At 43.9% G+C, this 27282-nt stretch overlaps 1 protein-coding gene across 1 annotated transcript in view; it reads right to left on the bottom strand.

Moving 5' to 3' along the window:
• GLP1R (glucagon like peptide 1 receptor) overlaps positions 1-26119 on the bottom strand; it is a gene marked incomplete at both ends in the record, with an annotated part of 92002 nt that extends 65883 nt beyond the window's left edge. The window contains 3 exons of the mRNA XM_082480245.1: positions 1599-1761; positions 21677-21791; positions 26029-26119. Coding sequence (XP_082336371.1) covers positions 1599-1761; positions 21677-21791; positions 26029-26119 — 369 coding nt within the window. The remainder of the gene's footprint in view (positions 1-1598; positions 1762-21676; positions 21792-26028) is intronic.
• Between the last annotated feature and the right edge of the window lie 1163 nt (positions 26120-27282).

The following is a 27282-nucleotide window of genomic DNA, read 5'->3' on the forward strand; positions in this document are numbered from 1 at the left end:
CAAGACTCAACTTGCTGCTAAAGGCTCACATATAACGTTACAACCACCGGGACCTCCAAAATGCTAATCTTAGTCTTCAAAAGCAAAAGCTAGGCAACCTGGCATTGAACCACACTTTGCTATGGCCTTGGTACTCTTCCCTCAGACAGTAAGCATGACATATCTACCTCGTGAGAGGAGGATTCAGATTACATTTACTGCCTTTTATCTCAGAAGCACCAGCGAGTTACTTTTAAACTTTGCTGCCCTTTTCGAAAAGTCCAATGCGACACATTATTTCAAGGCTCTTCTGCCTAGGATCAGCACAGCAACTAAGTCCAAGATAGGGGAAGATTGCACATCACCGGTTTTACGCTCATTCCGACTTGACATTCTTTCCTGTATACCACGGATCTTATGAAATCATCTGTTACGTCAGCATAAGCTATAGGTCTGCATCAATACAAGCCAACTCAGAGTGGAACTAAGCTGACCACCAAGCAGGTTTATTTAATTCACAGCGTGGATATAAGCTTGAATTTACGAGACAGGTTTGTCCTCAGCTTACAACCCAAATGGGGCACAGCACAACACTGCTACCCCTGAAAGCTTTGCTGTGACCCAATATCACCTTGCATTTATTGGGAAAAGATTCCTCCTGTCCAAGAAAGATTGATTTCCAGGTTTCAAACTTAAATGAATTAATTTGTGTGGGGCTTTAAATACAGTCACCTTCCTGCAAGCACTTTCCCATCTAACAAGACGCTTCGGCTTGCCACAGCGGCACCTCTGGGAGCAGTTTAAAAACCAAGGCTGTAGCACAGCACCACTCTGCAATAGGGCTAGCTGCTCACTGAACAAACTTCTCTCCCCCTGCAATCGGTCATCCCTTTTCTCCACTTCTAACGTGAAGTAAATGTGAAAGCATATGAATGGCAGGATGCTCTTACTACCTCCCTAAGATCATCAGTCAAGATCCAATTTCGCAATAGTTACTATAAATTTGTCAAAAAAGTCCTGTAAATGTTCATGCTCCAACCACCGGTTTGTAAGAACAGTTATGTTTCTTTAACTGTTGCAGAAAAAACCCAACACTAAGTAAAAACACCCAACATTGAACTTCATATTAATATGAGTCCTTTGACCCACTGTTCACCCCATGACAAACTAATCCTGGTGAGGATCAGTCCTTCAAGTACAATGCTTCTTGAAAACCAAAAAAGATTCTGGAAATACGTTAGCATGGGAGCAAGCTTTATTGTTCAAACGGCTCCCCTAAAGAGATGGGATTTAATCTGATTTTATAACTACTTAGTTCAACTTCTGTGTAATGAGCTAATCTGAATCCATTATAGGAAACATCTCCAACAGTCCAGTTACTGTCCTTTAAGTACTGAAGGTATGCCAAAGGAGGCGGTACATTTAAAAAATGACAGTGCTGCCTCTACTATAAATAGTACAAAAGAAGTATTATTGAAGATACCTGAGCAATACCATTTCCAAAGACCATAAAATGAGATCATACTTTAGGAGGGCTGACCACCCCCAGATCTCCCCGTTTATGGCATTCTCTTCCCATATTATGTTGCCCAGTACAGACTTTAATGTAGTCATCTGACATTATGCGAGACCAAGCGACCCTTTGAGGCAAAGTCATCATTCTTGGTCCCTTCTGAAGGGCCGTTTGACTGATCAGATGATATAACATTAATTATGCTCCCCAAGTCATATTTTACAAGATACTCCATCAGCAGTTGGATCACTCTGGACAAATCCCTTACCCTTTAGAAAAAACAAACAGGGGATCAAAACAACTTTTCTTTCAGAGAAGAGTCTATTGCCAGCTTCTAGGAGCTTTTCCTGTAAACACTTCTGTTCCTTAGTTACTAATGAACCAATGACTTCAGTAGCTCGAGAGTGCCAGAAAAAGAAACCTTTCAGCGTCCTCCCTGCTAGTGAAAAGCAGCAAATGAGCTCCCCCAAAAGGGGCTACTGGATTCAGTGAGAAACTCCCTGGCAACATCTGCCAGCGGAGTTTCCTCTTCAGCTGCAGCAGCTTAGCTCTTACAATGAGACCTTCAAGGAAAACAAAAAGTCGCAGGACTTCGATAACGGCAGGTCTTGAAAACAGTGTTTCACCAGCTGTCTAACCATGGAGACCCCTCTATTCTGTCGCCGGTTTAAGACTTCAAGGTTGCACAACATCAAGCTTTTGAACTCAGAGCTGCACGAGCAAGCTCTCATCAGGCACTCACATCCGATCGATGCACAGAAGAGTCGCTTCTCCACTGCCTGTCTCTTCAGAGCTGCTCAGCCCAGACTAACAGCGCACCTCCAGTCCTGAACAGTAACACTGGGCTTTCAATGACGTCCCAAAACACACAAAATCCCCCCCCATTACATTTCATCCTCTGCCTGAGCAGCTTCAAAACAGTATTTCAGCCCATCCAAAGAGCATCCTGAAAGAACAAACACCGCTCCTGTCAAAGACAAGAATATGTATAAAAATACCTGTGTGGAAGGGTTTTTTTTTGTTTGTTTGGGGTTTTGGTGGTGTTTGTTGTTCTTCTTTTGTTTGTTTGACTGAAATCGGAGGACGAATCTCAGGATTTCTGTGTCTCAGCTGAAAATAAACACTGCACCCATGGTGCCACATCCTGGCCCGCCTGCCCTTGTGCCTTTGTCATGCCTCTTTTGCACACCTGCACAGCTTCAGAAGGAAGGGTTGGCTGTGCTCAATCCCAGAGCAGCCTATACTAGCACAGGGCACCAGCCACCAGCACCCCTTCTCCCCTCATTCTTAAGAGTTGTTCTTGCTAGATTAAGGAAAAAAGGATAAGCATACACATCTCCTAAAGAAGGTTTGGAAATGCTTCTGCCCAGAGTGCCAAATAAGACATTTTACAGAAAGACGACAAAACTGACTTGAGGCACATTCCTGCTCTCAGTACTTCTGTTGACTAGGTACAGGCAGCTCCCAGTTCAGCTGACTTATTGTTTCTTAAGTCGTTCCAAACATATAAGCTGTCTGAACAGGCAGGAGAATTCCACCCTGACCACAAGGGTTTCCACTCTGGGCCCAAACATCCCAGGTCTGTCCTGGGACGTTTCATCTGTGCTTTCAAACTGACCAGTTTTCTCTTCCCATGCCTGAAATTTTTGTTTTGACAAGGTGCACTTCAATGGGAATAATATCTCTTGGCCCCTAGCATTTTCTGGATCAAGGCAAAGTATTTGGCATTCAGAGGCACAGATGTCAAAGCAAACATTTTCAACACCTAAATCAACTTGCGTAACATACAGCCTCAAAATCAAGGCAATAAAGTACAGCCTAATATTTCAGCATGCTACAAAATTAAGCATAATCTTCTAGAGACATAAATAAATAAAATCAAACTCCTGTAGGCCAGGTAGCATAGACTGAAAATGCGTTACAAACCTGTGCTCCAGGGGTTATTCTACTGTTTCTGTCTTCAATGATGGACAGACCTGGGACGAGAACAGTTACCTGCAAAGTTTTTCAGCTCCATGAAGAGCATTCCCAGCCTGGAAAGAGGTTTCCTCTTTGGTCATTGTAGGGCCCATGAATCCATATGCTTACAGTTGAAGCAGACACATACTTAGATTGACAGCTGTTGTTACCAGAATATGTATTTTCATTACAGTGTCTTTCATCCGTTCTGGTAAATGTTGCTGTCAAGGATGCACTACATGAGCCAGTCGTAAACATGACAGGAGAAACTACTGAGCAACTATGCAGAGAGATAGAAGGAAAAAGCAAATTTCAAAAGTAACTAACTCCCGAACTCTTGGAGAGCAGAAAACAATCCCACAATTTCAGTGGGAGACACACTGTGCCAGCACTGATGAGAATTAAATGATCATAAGGCTCCTGTAGAAGGAGATTTTACTTTGCATTGCAAATCTAGACACACGCTTTGTGAAGTGCTCTTTAGAAGAGGACTGTCATTGATGCAGTTATAAAACAGAGCAAGCAAACCGGCAGAATAAAGAGTGTAAATTGTATTTTTAGACAGATACAAAAGGTGTAGCACTAGAAACACTATGGAAGGAACAAAGGCAAAGTTGAGCAGTGTTGTGGGAGCAGGGCAAGCTACAAAGCTGAAGATGAGAGAAGTGCTTTAGATCTACCCTCACACATTTTAGAAACAAAACGTAGCCTATGCTACTGGAAGGAGAACTCAGCATTTCATTAAAAATGTCATAATAACATAGAATAGTTTGGATTGGAAGGGACCTTAAGGATCACCTAGTTCTAATCCCCCTGCCATGGGCAGGGACATCTTTCACTAGATCAGGTTGCTCAAAGCCCCATCCAGCCTGGCCTTGAACGCTACCAGGGATGGGGCCTCCACAACTTCCCTGGGCAACCTGTTCCAGTGGCTCACCATCCTCATACTAAATAATTTTTTCCTAACTAATATAAATCTATCCTTTTTCAGTTTAAAACCATTACCCCTTGTCTTATCTCACTACAAGCCCTAGTAAAAAGTCTCTCTCCATCTTTCTTATAAGCCCCCTCTAAGTATTGAAAGTCCACAATAAGGTCTCCCCAAAGCCTTCTCTCCTCCAGACTGAGCTACCCCAGCACCCTCAGCCTTTCTTCATAAGAGGGATGTTCTAGCTCTCAGATCATTTTCATGGCCCTCCTCTGGATCCACCCTAACAGGTCCACATCTTTCTTGTGCTGGGCACCCAGAGCTGGAAGCAGTACTCCAGGTGGGTTTCATGAGAGCAGAGTAGAGGGGGAGAATCCCCTCCCTTGACCTGTTGGCCACCCTTTCTTTTTAAGTGGCCCAGGATATGGTTGGCTTTCTGGGCTGCAAGTGCACATTGCCAGCTCACGTCAAATTTTTCATCCACCAGTACCCCCAAGTCCTCCTCTGCAGGGCTGCTCTCAATCAATTCATTACCCAGTCTGTACTGATACTGATGATCACCCTGATCCAGGTTCAGGACCTTGGTCTTGGCCTTGTTGAACTTTATGAGGTTCACACAGGCCTGTCAAGGTCCCTCTGGATGGCATCCCTTCCCTCAAGCAAATCAACTGCACCACTCTGCTTAGTGTCACCTGCAAACTTGCCAAGGGTGCGCTCAATCCCACTACGTCATTAATAAAGATATTTAACAGTACCAGTCCCAATACAGACCCGAGGGACACTGCTATGTACTATCACAATGGAGTACAGGGACAGTGAGGGACATATAGGGCTGAAAAAGCAGGAGATTTAGGAATTCAGATGCCTGATCACAGGCACCTGCTGTTCCTCTCAACACGCACAAGGGCCTTGCTTTGTCTCCTCCCACAGCTGCAGAGCGGTGCAGGTTTCCCCTGCACTTTACATGGCATCTGTCAGTTCCATACAGGGTCTTGAATACCGTAGCAGCACTAGATGCCTGCATTTGGGCAACTGACTCATCTTGAAGGTCTCTGAGCTCCTGAAGCAAAACAAAGCAAAGAACATCTGTCAAAGCTGGATTTCTGGCTGCTCCTGCTGTGGTTTAAAATGCAATTACTTAAGCTGGTTTCTATGATATATTGAACCAAGCGCATTTAAACAGATCTGTTTCTTAAACTTGTAACTGACTGGTTTCTCTGTAACAGTCAGCAATAGCCCAGTCCCAGAGCTGGCTGAGTGAAGAGACAGACAGAGCCTGCAGTCCCACAGAGCCAGAGAATTGCAACATTTGAGTTTTCAAGCACACACACATAAAAAAAATAAAGAGGATTTTGAAAAAAAAAAAAAAAAAAACAAACCAAACAAAAAACAACCCCAAAAGTAATCTTCTTGATAACCCCAGGGACTGAGAGAACATCACTTTGTTGTAAATAACCTGTATTTTCACTAGGCAAGAAAAGCTCTAAATCTTTTCACCTTTCACACCAAAGCGTCCCAAGGGAGTTAAGTTCCCCCCAACTTTTCAAATGACTATTTAACAGTCACTCTTCTTAAAGAGCCACCGTGCTGCATCAGAAGGCAAGGTGTAGAGAGTTTTTCGCAGGATCACAAATCCTATAGCAGCGTAAACCTGGTCACCAGTTTGTCATCCCACCCCTGCAATCCCTCCAATAAGCTTAATAACAAGAAAGAACCCCAACTAAATCAGACACATTAACCTTCACAGACCTTTCTCTCACTGAATGCATTTCCATTTACACTTTTTAATTTTTAAACAAACTTAGTTCTCCAGCTAAAAAAAGATTTGACAGAAAAAAACATCACCACACACAAAACAAAACATTCCAGTGTATGGGTAGTGCATCTGCCGTTGTATAGAGAGCGCTAGAGAAAATGCAATCAAATCTGTACGGCTTCCGCAGTTCTAGTTAAGAGCAGTAGTTTATTTGTATTTTAACTAATGTGAATTACCTCCCTCAGCAGCTCATTGTCACAGTGGCTCAAGTTCTGCTGTCCCATTATCTGCCGTATTGCTGTGTCCCGCCTACCCATCCCCTTGCCAAGACAGTTATATGTAGCGCCTTCGCAAATTGCTAGTGTTTTCATCAACAGCTATGACACATTTGAGAACAGAGCATACAAGAGAAGTTCTGCCAGTGAAGCTCATTCTCCAGACGTCATCTGTTTTCCTTCCAAATACTAAATAAAAGGCAACACAGAGGTACACCTTTGCATAACACAATGACAGGACAGAACCCCTACAACAATATCATTGCAGTATTGCATCGTATACCGTAGAGTTCACATTTACTTGGTTGGATGCAGTGTGGTGTTTTACAGCCCGCGTATAACCTTACACTTCTCGGCATTCAACCTACACGGCTGCCAAGTGTTATATTCCAAGGGCTTGATTTGTCAAGAGCAAGACAGGAGCAATGTTGCATAAAGGCTACAATCTTAACGCAGCCCAATATGGAGAAACATGAAAATGAACAAAACAAAAACAAACAAACAAAAAGAAGAGTAATAGGACAAACTAAAAACGTGTGCTGAGATGCCACCCAGGGACTGCACTCTGATCATGTCAATACACACAGGTTGACAAACGAGGACCAAATCAACATGCGCGAAGATAAGCCCACATTGGGTGATCATTTTATTTCATCCAAAGTTTCAGGGGAAGATCTTGCAGTCCCTGGACATCAAAATCAATAGGGAGGCACAAGCTAGAAGAAAAAAAAAACAAACAAAAAAAAAACGGTACCACATTTTACTGCAGCAGTGTTTTTAGAGCGGTGCTCCTAGGCAGAGGGAGCCAGATAACATTACCACTTCCAGAGGCCACCCAAACATGGAACTTGCATTCCTGCCTCCATTCCACCTCCCACGTCCTTTTCCTTCTACTTTCTTTTAAAACAGAACTTAGAAGAGTTCACCTTCCCTATACATGGCTGCTTTTTTTTTTTTTTTTTTTTGGCTATGCTCCTGAAAGCCTCTAAGCAGAGAGGCAATTTAAAGCATCATCTTAACTTGACAACAGCCTGCTGCATTTGTGAGGGCTCGGTAGCTAATGCTGTACGGTCATCTTTCTCCAGAAGTGATGGTACAAGCAAGGGTCAACAGCAGATAGGAGTGCACTACAATGTTTGCTTTCACTTCTGCAAAGTTTTACATCTGCTTTTATTCGCAGAGGCCAATTCAGCTTCCTTGAAGGCAAAAATAGAACAGCTCCAACCTAAAACCTAAATTTTCTGCTTTCTCATTCTCTGAGGGCACTCATCACCCTGTCTTCTACAACAATTAAAGTTACAATCAGACAGAACTTACCTAATTGAAGGACACAGGAATGAAAGCCACTAAAACCAGAAAGAAGCCTTCATTAACACATTCATTGAAATTAGCTTTTTCCTCCCTTTTTTTTTTTTTTTTTGTATTTTTGATATAGGACTGATTCTTTTAGAGCTTTCCATATGACTAAACAGGCTGAAGACATTGAAATCAAGGAGTTCCAAACAGTTCTTAGCTGGTTCAGTATTTCATCATAACCATGTTATGTTACCACCTTTGATTCAAATGATTTGGAAGATCAGTAACATTTTCTCCTTCTCCCCCTTTACACAAGTAAAAGCACTTGTCACACTTATCCAGAATAGATTACTTCCCATTTTTCTTACAGTCCCTCTCAGCCAGGGAAGCAGACTAGAGAAAGACAGGCAAGTCAAGTTGAATCACAGACTTTCCTTACTCTAGGACTGCAAAGCAACTTGTGAACCACGCTACTACTATAGGAATCAGATCAGACTTTTCCTCAAATCTGAATTAGTCTACCACAATACCTCTTTCAAAAAGACCGCTCTAGTTTCATTTCAGAAGGACAGCAGAATGAAATTATTTCGAGAGATGCCAAGTGGTACAGTAAGCAAATGGGTGACCAAGACACAATCAGACTCTGGGAGTTCTTTCTTCTCCCAGTTCCCCAAGAAGATGATGATAATGTCAATTCTCTGAAGTTAGTACCATGACAGCCGCGTGTGTAGATGACACAGAAGTTAATAAAATTAAAAATCCTACTGTAAACTTAATCCTGAGATCTTGCTTCCGTACACCCTTCTCTTGAGCTCAGAAGATTTTGTAGTTTAAGAATTTTAATAGAAAAACAATCCTCAAACATTTCTTTCAGTAGTCAATATCAGGCCAGTTTATCAGACATTCTACACCATGAGTCTCTCAAACAACAGAACAGCAATTTTCCCAATTCCCTCTCCGAGTATTTTGATTGGGCAAGAACTAAATTGAGCAAGCTGCCTGCAACCCATTTCAGTATCACACATACATCAACTCCCTGTTCTCGCTATTCCTCTACACTCTTGCCTCCATTGCATTAACCTTACATACATACTATTCAGATACTAATTCACTCCCTCTTCTGCCCATAGATCTTGGCACAAGTTGAATCTGTAGCAAAGGGTCTACGCATTAGTTCTGCAAGGCAATCCCACGTGCTACCATGCTTCTGCCTCCCAACAGCAGCAGAAGAGAGGAACTCGGATGCAAGATGTACCTCTAGTTTTTCAGAAGTTTATCCCTCCCCCATCTTCAGGCCACTTCTAGCAGGCTTTGATCTTCCTCAGTTGGAGTCTCACAACATAATGTTCCCGATATGTGGGAAAACAGTGGATTTTCTTCATTCAGAGTCCTTACCAGCCCCAGGGTCAGATCATATTCCTTTACTTCTGGCAGACATCACAGCCTTCAGCCCTGCAACTCTGCTGTGGCAACGGCCAAAGACAGTCAAAACTCTTCATGGAAATCAGCCTGCCTCCCCTCAGCCCTTCTTTCCTTTCCATACTCTCGTAGAGGTATATGGAGCTAAAGAGGTTTACGGCTTGCGCTACAGGGGCAAGAACTGCAACTGTGCTGATGTTAAAGCTGAGTGAACTTAGATTTCTTCCCAACCTTCTTTGGGGACACTTTCAAAACAACGGGGAAATGTGAGCAATGGAGGCAGATCGCCATTCAGGCAGCAAGCGCATCGGTTTTCAGAGAGGGGATAAAGCCCAAGGGCAGGGTGAAACAAGTTCATAAGCCAAGCAAACAAAAACATGCGGAGAGCTTCTCAAGAAAGCTGTCCAGCCTGGACAAATGGAAACACAGAAGCAAGAGCTGCTCCTCCAGTCAAGTCTCTAACCTTTGTCAAAATGAGTATTTTGAGTTGTGCACAAAGCTTCCCCTCCCCCAGCTCCAATTCTCAAAGCACCGAGGGAAGCAGTGACCATGCAGTAATAAAGCTGAAAATGGATAGGTCACTTAAAGAAATTAAAATCATTCCATTAGTTCCATGTTAGTAGTTTCACAGCCACATATTTCCCATCTGACACTAACCTTAAATCAAGCAGCACTTGTAGGAACAGAATAGATTCACAGAGAAGAGGCTAGAGAAAAAACTTGGGAACTTAAAGCCACTGCTGTTTATTTGACATGTGTTTTCTGAGGAAAAGTTTGTTCTCTGAACTAACTTGCTCTGCAAAGGATTTTTACGTGTTACATCTCAGTTCATCCTTCAGACATACTTCTGGAGCAGAGTCATTTTACAGCATAACTGTCAGCATTTAAAGCAGCATAAACCAGCACTGCTGTTGAAAGAAGTGGTTTCTCTGTCCCCAGAGAAAGGCTGTGATTTCCTCCCCCACGCCTCGCCCCCCTCTTCTCCTTATGCCACCATAAGCACGCGTGCCATCACACTGTGAGCCGGACAGGCAAACTCTCCAGAGTAAAATTAAACAGACAAAATGTTTGAGAGGATAAGAGGTGCTGTGAAGCGGAGAAAAAAGCAACGGCTCACAGCGAGGCATAAGAATGACTTTAATTATCCACCATCTTAGAACTAAGAAAAGCCTAAAATGAAGCCCACTACTTGTATAAAAACATTAAGCTAGGAGTCGAATGTTTATTACTCACAAAGAAGCAAAGACTTGAGGACCTCCACTATTGGAGAACCAGCCTTTAAGGTCTCTTCATCTATGCTCGTTACTAGACAGCTCATGATTTTTCACCTTTTGCTGCTAGGAATGGTACATTGCAACCACGATGACCTTGAGGCCAGAAGGACCCATGATAATAATCTCATCCATTTCCTGCATAGAACCTTCTAGAGCCTCACATTGACTTCTCCATCCACCTCACACCTGCTACCTTAACCAGAAAATACCACTCAGACACACATCTAATCTTGGCTTGAAGATTCCAAGTGACAAAGAATCCACTGCACCCTTCAGCAAGCTGCTACTGTGGTTAATTACCCTCAGTATTGAATTCTGCACTTCTAGTTTGAGTTGAATTAACCGTGCAAATAAGTTTCCTTAAAAGGAATTACTTGCAAAACATGAAGGATGTCACAACAGTTTTAATTAACAAAATGGGGCTGATGTAACGAAAATACACCTGATTCAATTTTCCCTAAATAACAGGTTAGCTAGTAATTGTGATGTTAGATGATTTTTCTGCCTTTTTACAACACTGTTGGGTGAGTATCAGATTAAAAAGCCAATAGTTACCAGTGAAAGAAAACACAAATTGAGTTTTTCATAGTATTGCTACCATATGGCACCGTGCCATCACCCTGCTCTGGAGCCCTGCAGAGGGGAGGCCAGACTCCACCACCCCGCCGCTATTAAGACTGAGTTGGTTTCTGACAAAGAAGCCAGTTGTCTTTAGCCCCAGCTGCCACCAACTTTTCAGGTACTTTAACCTTCATCAGCATTTTTTAAACTGTTGGTTTGTACCTGTTCCCATCAGCTTCCTTACCTTTTTGTTATACATTATCGCTGGAGTTATTTTAGCCATCACTTCCATTTCTTACAACAATGGTTTAAGTTGTTACAGAAGATGACGACAACAGCTGGAGGTATTTGGGACACTATCAGAATCTCAAACACCTCAAAGTTAAAAGTATTTGTACTTTTATATGATGATTTTTTCCTTTGACATAATTTTTACTCTTTCAGCTGTGCAGCTGCAGATGGTAACTTACATTTCTTTCTGCTTTTCCACTTAGAAGAGGGAATGGATTGGGTAAACAAGTCAAAATCTGTAGATGGAAGTGCTGCAGTATCAGGGCTGTATATCACATCTGCTTCTAGAGATTGGTAAAAGCTTTCATGCCCGACTACCTTGTTCAAAAAATAAGTCTGTTCCTCACAGCTAGCAAGGTAGCACACTGATATACCACAGACAACAGCTCCTCTTCTACCTCAGGCCCCTTTTTCCTTTAGCAGCATAGATTTTTGAGGACAGAAAGTTCACTGAAACGTTTAAATTTAAAGTAGGCAACCTAGCCACTGTACGGGAGAGTTCTGCACAAACATCACACCAGCCACACATGCACGTGTGTGGATACACACCCACTCCTCTTACACCCTTCCAAAGCCCCCAGAGAATACAGCATTACACGGCTCTTGCCTTTTTCCTTTCTTGCCGTCTTCTTCCTCTCCCTCTTACTGAGTGTAGGTGGAGTCTAGGAAGGTATGACTCAAAGCACAGGACCGTAAGTGGATTCACAGGTGGGAAGCATTAATAGCCCTATTCACCTCCTAACTTTAATAACTGGATTCTGTCCAAATTTGTCAGCCTTATTATCTTCCTTTCTTATACATACACCCACATGTAATGCTGAAATTCAGTTTTACTTTCTATGTTACGAAAACGCAGCAAATCTCAACCTTAAGATTAATATCTCCAAAGCTGTCCGAAATGCTCTCGCAGTTTTATTAGACGAGCACCTTTTAAAAGAAACTCACTACCATAGATTCTCTCTCCACATGTTATTACTCTGTCACACCTAGCTCTCAAAAGGCTGAAAGCCATCATCGATATTCCTTTAAAACAGACCATCAACAAAACACACAAAATAAACCACGTTATTCTTTATCACCAAGTAATAAAATCACAAGTTTTAAACGCTATGAAGGCTTAGTCAGTAGATCACATAGACCTTTAAGATTGACACAGGATATATACACATTGTAGAACATGCTGCAATTAAGATTTTAGCTAGCGAGCCAAACGTTCTTGATACCCACACAGAATTCTAAGGGCTAAGTGGAAAGTAAAGGAAAGGAGAGAAAGGTCAGCTTTGATTATATTTTTAAAGCCCATAGCTAAAATCAGGCTAGAATGGTACATGAAAAGCACTGTGCTCCAACAACCTGCAGCAAAAGCTTCTGTTCAGGTCATTGTAAGGTGCATTCTCCTCCTTTACAACAACCAAGATTTATTCAGATCCTGTGAATAATGTTTTGCGCTTGCAAACCTCTCTCAACATCCTTTACACAACAGTTTCCAATTATTAAAATAAGCGAGTCATGAATTCATTAAAGTTTCATCCTTTGCGCTTCCTATCTCCAAGATAAAGACTCATGTAGCTATATAGAATGCTTAAAAAAAAAATATGGAAAAAAGAAAAAAGGACATTTTTATTAGCTTTTCAAAACCGAAAGAAACACCAACGCTCACCATCACAACCCAGCAAGGCCCGAGTTGAGTACAGGATCTCACTAGGCTGATCACTACATAAACAAGTGTTTTAGGAGAGGAAAAAAAAAAAAAAAAAAGAAATAAAGAAATCCTAAAAACCTCAGTCTTACCTGGAGTTGTTCAGACGTGTCCATTTTATGGAATTCAAGGAAAGAAACAACACAACCGAAAAAGGCAGTAACTCACTCTACGGAGGACAGGAAGACAACTCTGGCCAGAGCTGGGACGCGCTCCCTGGAGGAGCCCGTTACATGAGCAGCCTGAGCAACCGGACAAACACAGAGCAGACTGGCCAGCTCGTCTGCTTTGTTTCTACCAAAACTTTTAACGGAAAGGACACTAACCCGCAGAACATTTCACTTGTCAGATTACTTGGACCAGAAATGGTCAAAATCATAAGGCGCCGGGGTGGAGGCAGAGACAGATGAGAGGGAAATGAAGGCTAAAAAAGAAAGTGATTTAGTTAAGACCAATGCAGGCTGACACTTTCCGTTCCCAACTGTTCAAATAGTTTATTTTCCAGTTTGGACCATAAAACTAAATAAAAGATGAGCATTGCAAAATAATCGCAAAACAGTTTGCTCGCAATGGTATTGGAAGTTGAATATTTCCATGTCGGCTGCCTGTCATCCCATACTGACAGTGTTCCAAGCTTGCTACAAATTTGCTATGAAGTTATCTTCTCATTTCCCAGTGATACAGTCTGCTGCCCATGCTGCCTTTCAAGAAACACTTTTCTTCTGTGCTGATCCCAGCTGTCCATTGAGCAGGATACAGACACTTTGAACAGTGTAATAAATCTGTTTATTTCCAGAGCTTGATTTTGCTCCAAATATTTCCAGCATGACAAAAATAGGAGAAAGAGGGAAGAATAAGAACAGCTATAAATTAAGAACGAACCAAAAAGCTCCAGAGGCCATAAAGTAGCATCAACATAAAGATCATCATCTCAGATGTAATTTGGGGACAAGAGAAAGTATTTGGAATTCAGAGTTTTTATGCAAGTTCTTCCTAGCACACTAACTGGAAATTTAGTTTCTCTTGATCGGCCGGTACACAGGCTCTCTCCCGCTCCCCTTCTCTGAAGTACAGGCAAATTAAGGAATTACTTGAACGTATGAATTTTCTCTACAGCTTTATTTAAGCACTATGCCAAGCAGCTCAGATAGAATGGCAAAGTCAAGATTAAAGAGGACCGTATGTGCTTCTGTTGAAGAAAAACTATAGAGTATTTTCAAAGAGGACAACACACAAGGGAAGATTAAAGCCAGGCTGCGAACCGAGTTGCTGAACCCGCGGAGAACTCGACAAGCAAAGGGCAATAGAAGGGACAGGCATGAAGGAAACTAATTATCAAAAGCTTGTGCAAATAGAAAGTTAACCTCATGAACTATAAAGGATGTTTACATTAGCTTTGTTCTCTCAATATTACAGCCTTTAGGCTCCCTAAGTAGTATGGGTATCACCGACTGACAGCTTAGTTTGTTATTAAGTGCCTGGCTCTAAAGAGTATACTGTTTAATAATACAAATAGTCTCATTGATTAAGATGTCTACTGTGAAGCTGTAACCCCTCCTCCTCCCCAATCAATTATACAGAAACTGAGAACATTTTCAGAAAAACACAAGCCTTCAACCCTGACTTGATATAAAGAGGGATTTGTACTCTACTGCTTCCTGTAGCTATTGCAGCTATTTCCAAGGCACCTATCAGATTAGTATCCAAGCACACAGACTCGGTAAATTAAGTGCACACAGAAGAAAGCTCTTCAGTACTGCTCCTTCCCGAAAACAGGTATTTTTGGAAGGGGTCATCTTACTGCACAGATTATAGCAAAGTGCACGTGTGGTCATCCTACTTTGTTATTAATAGTGACAACCGCTCCTACTTTCTATGTAAAATGCAAGATGACACTGTAACCCATTTCCCTATTCAGTAATTAAAACATGCTCATAGGCATGTTAAGCACCTAACTCAATCTCCCTAAAATGAAGAGAGTAAAATTTCAAACTTTAACTCTTTCTGTGCAAGATAGTCAAGGGAAAAAAGCAAACACACACTCCCTCCCCCCCTCTTCAAGCTTGGGCATTATTTGTCATCTATCAGCCACAAGATGTTCCACCAGAATTGCATAGGGACCACAGCGACATTGAACACAAATCTTGAGCCACCTCTGTTTCTTCTCTTACCTGACTATTCCACTCCCTGTTCCTAGAAAAACACATTTATCTGAGAGCACAGATGAAAAAAAGAAAACTCCACCAAAGAACAGCTTGTGAGTGAGTCACTAGTTTCAGTTTGGCCAGACTCCTCGCCACAAAGAGCCACTGTCTGGGATGGCACATCTCCTTTGATTGCTCAGGCTAACCACGAACACTACAGCAACAACACGGACAGTTTGTTACCCACCTTCTCCTCCTTTCCTGTGTACAGGAGTCACAGCCTCGTCCCCAGAGAGGACCCCAACTACTTTTTGTAGCCGAAAGAAGGTCCTTCCCACCCATTCCCTCACAGACCTTCCAGTTTTCTGTTGAAAATAAGAAACATTTTATCCTGAAGAGGTCTTGAAAGAGCTTCCTCACAATACACTCCCCCATCCTGTTCCCCCCAGCCCCAGTCTCTATTATCTTCCCTCTGGGAAAAGAAAGAACATCTTGGGAGATCACTATAAAGGTCCAAACAAGAGACCGTTCACATTTGGAAAGCCTGTGACACCCGTTTGCCAAAACCAAGCAGAAGTAACGAGAACTGTACTAACTCAGGGCTTCTTTTACAGAAATCTATCAGGGTACAACTGTAACAGCTTCCTCTAGAATTAATATGTAGGGGAAGAGATTAATCCATGCAACCATGTGCCCATTTCCCTACTCATATAATGTTTCATTGCTGGTGCAATCACATAAAGGCCTACCTGAGTCAAATCAGGTGATTGCAAGTCTGCTGTATGGAGATTTATTAGAGCTTTGCATCCTGAAAAAAAGTTTTGGGTGGTGAAATACCACTTGTAAACTCAGGTCCTAGCTAATTAAGAAGGATGAAGGATGGCAGAGCGGGGAAGAAGGTAGGAGTGCGGAGAAAGATTAGAGCTTCCCTGAATTGTTAGAGGATGTCCCAACACTCATTTACTGTAAGCAGCAAGGAAGTAGGAAAAGAGATTAGGAAATACAGAGCTCTTTGGCTGCTCCACGTGGATGCTATAGCAATAAATATAAGCAAGAGCCTCTCTGCATACCATGCCTGGGCATCAGCTATAAACAATTGGTCTTATCACTCTGAGAGAGTGAACACTGTGCACAATATGCAGTTAATTTCAGTAGTTAGAAAGGGCCCAGCTAAGAAGCGAAGTTACTGAACAAAATTGGTTCTGTTTTACCTCAAACCAGGACACATACAAGTAAATACATTTTTCTGTCATGGGGCCAGCTCTAGGTGGCCCTGCTTGAGCAAGGATGCTGGACCAGATGACCTCCAGAGGTCCCTTCCAACCTCAGCCAGTCGTATCTCAGGGCTGGAATCACAATGTAGCTTAGATACCAATTGTTTTGGTGTAAGAAACCAAGAAACGCAGTTTCAAACCCCAGCTTTGTTTCCTGCAATTTATAACCACCTCTAGTATTGCAAGGCTATTAAGAGTTCAAACTATAAAGCTAACTTTCTTTTATCCTTATCATCAGTAACAGAATCAGTTTTATTCTAGAAAGCTTTAATAGCCTCATTCATTACCACCAGGTGTCTTAAGCCCCAAAGAGCAATGAGCAAATCCAGAGCATACCAAAGTATTCTACAGATAAACTTGCATTAGAAGGTATCCTTTAAGGAACAATAGCTGCCCCTTACAAGTCCATGGGGAGCTAAACTGAATAAGACTGGATGCAGGGTTTTTTCTTCATTTGCTTGTTTTCTAAAAAGTTTCCTGTGTCAACTTTAGCTAGATTCAACTAATAAACAACACAGCACTGCCGAGATACTGGCTTAAAGTGCATCTCTCAACACCAAACGTTCTGGAACCTAGTTTTCCAAAATACTGCTTGAATAGGATGTTTCTGGAACCTAGTTTTCCAAAATACTGCTTGAATAGGATGTTTCTGACCACCTTTATACCTGAATTTAGAGAAATCGTACGTATTGGGGACTTGGGGCTTTTTGAAAGAAGTCCACTACAAATAAAAATGTATTTGATGTGCAATTTATAACTACGCAGTGGCACTTAAAACAGCATGTAATAGCTTCCTGTCTTTTTGTCTTTTTTTTTTTCCCCCAGAGCGTACTCTGCTTGCAGTGTCACCGAGTTTAAAAGGAATGGGATCTTTTTGTTATTCTTAGAATGATGCATTTCAAATGGTACTTGATGAATTTTTCTTCATTAAGAAACAGTAAAGGAGAAGGGTACTAAATTAGAGGACACCACAGCATCTGACAAAAGCAAAGACCAATAGCTATTTCAAATAATTCAGATCAAATATTATACCCATCTCAAGGGATAGAAAATAAAAGCATCCTACTTTCTGTATAACCAGCTTTGTATAGGAGAATATTTTTATTTGGGAAGAATGGGACTGAAGGAGGAAGATGGGGACTGACCTAACCGAGTATCACTGATGGAGTGATACAGGGCTATATCTGTTATTTGTAAGCCACACACAGCTGTACCAATATCCACAACACTTTTAAAGGTGACTTACGTGGAAGCGTAGGGGGTTTTCCAGGGTCTGACTCTTTCCACAACAGCAGTAGCACCTCTAGTGATATTAGGGCATATGAGGTAGGCTGTTAAGTTCCTAGATGTTGGTGTCCCCTTCAAACTTTGTGCTTCCTACTCAATTTCACCTGCTGAAACCGAGAGAAAAATTCAAGCGTTGATACCCAGATTCTCACCCTGTCCAAAAGGGGCAGAATTTGGGGTTTTGGACACAAAATTCAGCACGATCAGTCTGTAGAGGAATCACAGTCAGCCATAAAGGTAATGGGCTTTTGGACTTCCCAAACCAGACAGGTACCTTGCCCTATTCCAGCTCCCAAGGGGCTCACTGGAACCGAGTCTGAACATCACAAAGATCAAATCAGGATGAGTAAATTCCTTCATTTCATAAAGTACTAACTTGATTAGGATATTCTGTAACTTATAAGCCAAATCTTTTGAAAGCTTCCTGCTTTTCCCCCTCCAATTCAGCATAGAGACACTTGATGCTTGCCAATGCTTCTGTACACCCAACGCTTTCTGTATGTCGAAGTGTCTTACAGCAACTCTTCAGTAGCTTCTCTACAGCACTCTAGACACGCCAGAGGAGCAAACAAAGTTACCAATTTCCATCTTGAAGAAAAACTATGAAAAGGCTACTGCATTGCCAGGAGTCTACACATGTCAGGAAATTAATCTTATAATACAAGCCCTCGGATATCAGGCACGTCACTCTCTCCCAGAAGGTTTGAAATAATACTAGCTTTTCACACCACAGTTGAATAGTTAAATTAACCCCATACTTCAAAATTTCTACCAAGCACCTGCAGAAGCAGAAACCTAGACCAGAAACGCCCTCCAAAGGGAGCAAGGCTTCTGCTGTTACTTTACCTGCAATAGTTCTACGTCTCCTTTACAGGAGGGAGGAAAAAAAAACCTCTGCTGGGATGCTGACAGCTCATATGGCATGCTGTGCCTAGGATTTATCTTCCACTCAACAGAAAGCTAAGAAAGAGCTGAATATCCCAGAAGGATGCAAGACAAAAGTCAAGAGAAGGGTAGTCTAATGTCTCCAACGCCTCCCCAAAGATGGGGCTTTCGAGGTGAACTGCAGCACAGCATACAGTCTTCAGCCACATCCACCACGACTCCTGTGAACACGCACATCAGATACTTTCTTGTATGCTTTGTATGTGCATATGTGGCCTCAAATCTAACAACCAACTTAAAAACAGAGTCTCTCACAGACCCTTTGTCCTTTCTTCTCTCCATTAAAAGCCGACTATATCACCTTGAAAAAAATAAAAGATTTGGTGATGAGATCTCTGCAATTGCAGGGACATACCATACCCTCTCACCTACTATCCTCCTAATGCCTTATACAGTGACAGCAAACTTCAAAGAAAAAACCCTGATGTTCAGTAATGCTGCGGAAGTTCAGTTTTGGTTTAGGGTGGATTTTTTGGTTTTGTCTTTTTGAAGCGGGGTGGTGGGTTTTGCCACCCATCAAGGTAACAAGGTAATCCTCTGATTTATTTGCTCTAAGAGATTTTTTAGAGGACTGAGTCACACTTGCTGCAGTTCAGAAGTCATCTACTTGCCATCCCTCCATTATTCCCCCCAGTCACACCCTACATTGTCATGCAGTCCAATTACACTCGTTTTATTAGGGTTTTTTCAGATGCCGAGAAAGACTGAACTGATTAAAGATGAGGAAACGCAAAGTGCGACTCAATCTGAAAAACAAACTCTTTGAAACTTAGCTGCAAAGAGTTAAGCTGCAATGAAACAACTGGAACATGCTTTGAGGCAAAAAACATCTTTGAGTCTTCAGAATGAAACAATATGTAAGGATGAACATCGCGTCCAGGAGATCCAGGTCAATACCACAAGCAGCGTTGGTACCTATAGAGCAGAAAGGGAGTAGGAATATTAGCAATTGGAAGAATAAGACAGTTGTTTCCTATAGGAAAGAAACGTACAAAAGTTTGTTGCTAGCAGAATTCAGAGGAAAAGTAAGATTGATGCTACATATCCTGAAATATCCCGAGTTTGGTTTTAAGAGGTAAAATCCACGCACTCCTTTGGAAGGAGTTTTGTACATCTCCCTTGATTATCAGAGCTTAGTAGACAGCATGGTCAAGACTGGTTATGGCATCAGCTGCCATTCAACTTGCTTCAACAGACAAAACGCGCTCACAAGGAGCTGGACCACCTTCCAAAGCACCAGAGAAACACCCGTTATGAAGCGAGCCAGAGCACTGAGGAGGCAGCTCTTCCGGGAGCTGAGCTTCTTGCCTCCGTTTGGCTTATCCATGTGTAAGAGCAAGTCACAGTCTAAACTACTCAACGCTGCCCCAAAAACACGCTCTCATGTAGGAGGACTGTTCTATAAGCTTCTGCCAAGCACCGAAGGTGCACTCAGTGCAAAAGTCTCGGTGGCCACCATTCTTCCCTCTCAGAGAAGGATATATGCGAGAGCACTGTTTTCCCTTGAGCTTTTCCCTTAGGTTGGTCACAGAAGTGTTTTGGCTTCCCTGATGCTAGGCCTTTTAGGATGGCTCATTTTTCAGACTGACATGCTGAGCAGCACCAGAACTGCAGACGTCAGAGGGGCTACCAAAACGTCCTAGTCAGGAATGCGAGTCTTAAAGAGAACAAGACTTCAGCAATTGTTCTACGCAGATACATCCATACGCACACCCCTCCTTGTTTGCCCTGAAGATATTACGTCTAACAAATTGGCAAGAAACTGCTTCATGGGGGCGGGGGTGGAAGCAGTGCAGTTTTATAGACAGGGCAGGAGAAAAATCAGTCTGAACAGTGATAAGAGGCACGAGTGGGTGAGCAGACAAACTGCCCCAAGTATAACAACGTTTAGATGGCGAGCTAACTTATGCTCACTTGCCCTTTTAGGAAACAGGAGGTTGTGAAGAAGGCAGGACACCAAAAGAGCCACAAGCTTCTCAATTGTTCTCAAGGAGTTCACAGTCTCACATTTGCAGCAGGTTCTTCCACACAGATCTTGACGCTTTAGCTACTTCCAAGGCACAATCAGAAAGCAGGTTCACTTTCTTGAACTTCTCCCGTAGTGCAGCAGAAAGAATGCACAGGAGTAGCAACAGAGCCAGGAAAAGGGCAGCAGCAGACAACAGCTAAAACCACATCAAGACAAGAATTCAGCTTTCAAAAATTGTCCCAAAGGCATCAAAGAAGGCACTAGGAGAGTGGCAGGGTACGTGCACAAGTGACACAAGGCAAGAACAGAATAGGGGAATGTAGATGAGCTCAATGGACAGAGGAACACAAGGCAGAAAAATACGGTGCCTGTGAAAGCCAGCATAAAACAATTTAGGAAAAAGATGGCGAGAAGGTGAACTAACAATGAAATGCAATCAATTGCAAGAAAAATAGCAGTCAATACCAGACTGCACTAAGACAGCAATCCATTAACAATCAATTATAGTGAAACAGCAATAAGATGTAGTCAGTAAAACGACCAACTGAAGGAACTATTCTTTTCCACGTGTTTGAACTACAGTTTCCTCTAGCCAATTACCACTTTTAATTGTTCATTAAATGAAATTAAGCCTGTGTCTATTCTATACATAGCTGCAGTATTAATGAAACTATTAAGAACCATAGTTGAACCTGGGGTGAGGGGTTGCTCACAAGGCTCTCACATCAGCATTTGGGAAAGAGATTCTTATGCTATCGCATCTGCACTTCACAAGCTGTATCAATTCATTCACATACATCGGAGGGCAGGGGCTGTTGCTTGTTTCTTTAAGAAGATAAGACCATAAAGATTAAGGGGAAGATAACTGGTGGAAATCCACTCATTCTCCACCACAAAGATCTGCCACACTGTATCCCAGGAACATTGTAAGGCTTCCGGAAGCCCTGATAAAACTGCAGGGAGTTTCCCTTCACATGGGTCTGCGTTCATGGCAGTAAGAGTAGTCATCTACTTTCCTTCAGCAGTGGAAGGGGTGGACTTTCCATGCTTATTATTACAAACCACAGATGATGATGATGCAACTTTGCCTGGAGATTCTCCTCATACCTGTGAAGATCGACACACATTTCATAAGCTCCTCCACCTTCACACTGTAGGATTACTGAAATGCAGCAGACCGTAAGCCAGCGTACTTGCAATTTGTAAATATCACTTTCCAATACTGAACAAAAAGAAGCAGAGAACAGTATTCAGCCACCAGCAGCAAACCTACATTCATCTATCCTAAGTTCAAATTTGCTACGTTTTGTATAGAACTATGACATTGGAAGGGGCTACCTTCCATTTGGCAAGCTAGAGATCTCTAGATACCATTTACCTTATCCCTCTTCTGATGGGAAGCATTCGATGCAAGCACTAAACTTGGTCATTTTTTGGGTAGCTAGGTTAGGAAGCTTTAAGTCAATTAAAGGAGTTCCTGCACAATGTTTTAATTCAGCCTCACAAGAAAACAACATTGTAGGGCTTAAATAGAAGGTCTTTTATCTACTAAGCAGACAACTTTTTTCCATAGCAAAGACATCTGCTATTGTGTAAACTTACTTTTGTTAAGACACAAACTAATAGAACTGATGCACTGCGCCAAGGAAACTTGAGCAGACAGCCTTGACGGTAGTACATACACTGGTTTACCACAGCAAAAGAAATACAAAAGCTTTTAATGAAACAAGTCAAATGCAAAGATAATAGCTTTCATTTCACTACAGCATTGCAGAAGGAAACAATCAGTTTTCCAAAGGACCGCTCCAAGTTATAAACTAGCGGAGGCCCTGTGAGTTCAGAGATAACAGCTCCTCCCGGTTTGTCCTCTCAAGTAACTGGTGATCAATCAATGCAGCAAATTAAAGCTCAGTTAGTTTGACAGGCTAACAGAAACAGGATATGATACAATAACTTTAAAAATCTCTGTGACAGCCAGCAGACAATGTTTAGGCTTTATGTATCAGGCCCAGTTTCACTGAACTTTATTGCAGCTTCAGAGCTACAACTTTTGAAGGGCCGGAGTTTTAGTTATGCCGAGCTCTTCCTCTGTCGCTTTGAGACTATGAGTTTTCCTTCTCACAGAAGAGAGCTACAGGTGCGTCACTGCCCATACAGCCATGAAACATGCCCTTCTGGGCCCAGAGGTATCTGCCTATGCTTTACCTCAAAATACTCTTGTCCAAAGTCTTTCACACAGCTGCCTAGTTGGGGGGTGTGTGTGTGTGTGCAGTAATGGCACTAGAAATATGGGGAAAGGTAGAAAGATTGGACAACTGTTTCACTAACTTAAACTTGTCTGGATCAGACAATGTGAAGATCCAAGTCATTGTTCTGCTGTGTGAAATAAATACAGTCCTCTCCTTTGGCCCTTGGAGATTTGAGACGGTAGCCTGAAATGTGTCTCCTCCCACCCTTAAGTTTGGGATATTATAACAAATAATTAAGTATCTTCTTTTGAGCATGTATAATCAGATTTGCTGGGTTAGTGCATCTGGTTTTATAGCACACACACGGTTACTAGCTTTATAGAGTTTCTAGAAAATTAGAGTTGCTTCTTAAAAAAAAGCAAACAACAAAAAAGACATTGTTTTCTGAATACATAAAGGTGTTAGTCATTTGGGATGCCAAATTCATCTGTATTAATTTAGGTGATTGTACTATTAAGCAATTTAAAGTTTTACGCCATATTAATATAGTCATGAATGTAAGCGGCCTGCAAATAATAAGTTTTGAAGAACCTGGCGATATTCCTGGGAAAGGAGCCCATTACCTAGAAGCCAGCCAAGTATCCTTTGATAATAACTACAGCAAGGTGGCACAGTGTCAGGCCTTGTCTCTTCATCCTTTCCTCCACTGCTTTCTATACTACTGCCACTATGTGCCGCTGAGACTTGACTAGCAAGAACGCAGGCAATAAGAAAGCCAGCTCCATGCAAGCTTTTGGGAGCAGGAAACAGAGAAAGAAAAAGAATAATGCAGAACTTCCAGCCAACCTAAGCATGGAGGGAAGGGGTTTTGCCCAGGTGAAGACCCAAGTAATCAAAATGCAGTCCAAGCCCCCATCCTTGCTTCTGCATGGAGTCACTAGTTTCCAGGTCACTTTTCGATTTGTTTTTCAGCCAAGCTCAATAGCAATTTTCCTACCATAATGACTTCTAACGAACACAAATCTACAGGACAGTGGTGGTCAGGAACCTTAGTTCAGTTCTCTCAGCATTAGGGCACACAACAGAAGACACAAAGTCAAAATACACATGGTCCTGGCAAGCTTGTGGCAGGAGTACAGCAGACTAGAAGCATTCGAAACCACCCCCTCACATCGCATCTTTCCATCACAGATTATCAGGATTCAAACATAGCGGTCTCTGAGACAAACACCTGATCCTGCATACCCACAGTTAACGAAGCAGGTGCTGCAGAAGTAGAAGCAGCAGCCGAAGGCTTCAGAAGGCTGAGCAAGTAGCAGTAACTATATGCACCCCCAACACCTGCAACCCCACAAGCTATGCTGACTGCTGCTTTGGAAAACTGTATCTAAATAAGCCTAAATAACACAATAGTAATTAAGAGAGCACCAACATATATACTTAAGCACTCATACACTCTAATTAATGGAAGCATTGATATTGATGCGAGTACTATTCTATTCCCACAAAAGAGCACTTCAGAAATAAGAGCTGAGGAGAGCAAGAGATCTGCAGCCTTTCCACTGAATTCAACTGTGTGTGTTTCCACCCAGGAGCCTGTATTACTCACATTCCAGCCTGAGGAACAAAAGCACCGGGGTAGTTTGAAGAGCAGAACCCCCAATTAAGAACAGCAGCTCAGCTCCTGTCTGCTCTTCCCAGCAATTTAAGCTACTTTCTTCAAGGTTATCTTATCAAACCTTTGAGCCTAAGTACGACATCAAAAACTGGGATCCAAGAGAGAACCGGATGGTAGGGAACCGGCAGCCTGCTGTGTGTCAGCTCTGTCAGCAGCAGGGCATTGCTGCTCAATGCCAAGCAGGCAAAGGACACAGGCTTGTCATTAGTAATAAGCGTCTGCAATGCAGCCATGTGCTACCAGCTCTTGGTCATTTTACTACTCTCAATGCAGTAAGAAAGATCTAGGCACTTACTAAACAATTTCTAGTCACCCTGTGTTTAAGATGATGACAAGTACGAAGCACCACCTCAAATAAAAACTCTGGATTTAATTTTTTTTTCCCTTCTCAGCTTCCTCTTCTCTTTCTCACTTGTTTTGAGGAGAGAGAGGAAAGGACAAGGTAAAAGAGCAGTCAGAGCACCAACAAAATAATTCCTCCCCCAACTCTCTATCAAATCGTTCTACCTTCCTCTCACACCTGTTGCCCATTTAAACCAGAAGACCTTGCAGCTGACTGCTATCACCTGGATTTTACTATTCACTGCTAAACAGTCCTATTTTCAGTTTACTTTAAATATTACCTATAACACTAGTCTGAACGGAACCTGAGAAAAGACTCCCAACAGCAACCGTCCCACACTTTTGTATACTTAGGACTGACCAAAGTATTTTGTATGTTTTCTCAGCATACAACAAGCCCAATCACTGCTCTAGACAAGTTGTCAGATAAGACCCTCTAGTGTCAGAAGAGGCTATAAAAGTACACGTTTTACTGCAAGACTGAAGTCAAAGGGCGATCATAGCACTGAGAATAGAGAAACCTCTTTCTTCTCACCTCCCCCCAGTTCTGTGCCAGCTAAAGACGACCCCTTTGCTTGGAAAGGTACCTCACTTTGGTTCTCTGCCTCTGACAGCCCCATCATTAGTTTGCTCAGTGGTACAAGCTCAAGCCACTCAGTGCCTTATCCTGTCAAATAACCCTGTCAAATAACGAAGGCCTCCATGCATGGAGGCTCCCCAGCCTCTCTGGAGCCCCATTTCAGTATTTGATCCTCTTCACGACAAAGATTTTCCTGAGTGGAATTTTCCCCGATGCAACTTGTGCCTGTTGCTCCTTGAAGGGCCTAATGCCCATAACAATGAAAAACAAACCCGCAAAAAACCCCCCACACCAACCCAGAAGCCAATACCTAAGACAACCCTACAGGCTTAGGCCTAGTTGGGAACTAAACAGATTATCTTAGCGCTGTTCTTTCTGTATAGATCAGTAACCTCAAAAACTTTTAGCAGCTGAAAAGAAGCTGCACAGACAGTAAACTTGGTCCATCATCAGCTTTGCTTTCCCTCCCTTCCCCTCCGCAGCCCGCAACCTCAGGTTCAAGTCTACCCTTGCTCTCCCTCCTACCATCACCTCCACCCTCGTCTCTCCCCCTCCCCAACCCCACCAAACCGCAGTTACCCCTCCCTGCCCATCGCCCCTTCCCCTCTTCCCCACCGCCCCCCGTTGCTCTTCACAACGAACGGGGACTTCGTCTTCCCACCCCTCGCACCGCCTGTGCGCTGCGCGGCCCCGCTCCTGCCGGAGCAACCTCCTCCCGAGCCCGCCGCGGCTCCGGGCTCTCCCGCCACACAGCTCGGCATGGACGGCAGCTCCACGGCGCCCACGGCTCCCCGTGAAAAGAAGAGAGGAAACCCACCGGCCCCGCTTGTTCCACCCGGCCGCTGCCAGCGGCAGCGTGCGGGTAACTCCCCCGGCGTTGCGGGGACAGCCGCCCGCGGCCGAGCCTGCCCGTCCTCCCCGGCTGGGGTTTCAGAAAAGGGGGTTCCCCCCTTCCCCCTCCCCCGAGCCGACTCTACACCCCACCGCCACCACCCCGCTCCGGTCTTCCCGCGGCACCGAGTTTGTTTGACATTACCAACGGTCAGGTTATTTCACGAGATGGGGAGGGGGAAGCGCTACCTCGAAGGCAACATCCCCGCAGCAGCAGCGGTGGTGTCTCCGCTTCTTACCTCCCCTCAGACCCAAACTCTCCCCTCCGGGACCCCTCCGCGGGGGCGCACGCCACGGGCGCGGGAGCGGCGCGGCGCACCAACCCCGCGGCCGCTTGTCCTGCTGCAAGTATTGGCGTCGGCGCCCAAAAAGTAACGGGTTTAACTTCTAACTTGTCTTCGACCCACGGCCGCCTCCCGCTCCGCGGACAACCGCACCGGCGCGCAGCCCCCAGAGCCGCCGCCGCCCCCAGCGCTGAGGCGGGGATGGACGGAAAAACCTCGGTTCGCCGAGCCGGGCAGCGGCGGGGGCACCCGGCGCGTAGGGGCAGGCGCCCGCGCAGCCGGAGCCGCTCAGCACGACCGCGCAAGTTGCGCGGAGGGCGCCGGCACCGCCGCGGCACTCACCCGCCTGAGAGGGATGGACCTTCCCCCCGCCACCGCCAGCAGGAGGAGGAGGAGGAGGAGAGCGAAGCCGAGGAACGGCGCCGCCGGCGGGGAGACGAGCATGTCCGGGGCGGCCCCCCCCTCCATGCGCGAGGGCCCGGCGAAGCTCCCGCTCCCCGCGGAGGCTCCGCGGCGGGGGACGGCAGCGCGGCGGAGGGGGGCTCCGGCGGCCGCTTTTGTAGCGGCGACGGGGACGGGGCGGGGACGGGGCCGGCCCAGGTGCGGCGCGGCCCGGCGGAGCTGGGGGGAGCCGGGGGTCGGGCTGGTGGCGTCAGCGTGAAAGGGCTGTTTCGGGGAGGGGAAGGGGAAAAAAAAAAGTAAGAAAAAAGAAAAAATACCGAGAAAGCGGCTTTGAGATCCTGTCTCCC

Source organism: Vanellus vanellus, assembly GCF_965231255.1.
Source record: "Vanellus vanellus genome assembly, chromosome: 3".
NCBI classification, from domain to species: domain Eukaryota; kingdom Metazoa; phylum Chordata; class Aves; order Charadriiformes; family Charadriidae; genus Vanellus; species Vanellus vanellus.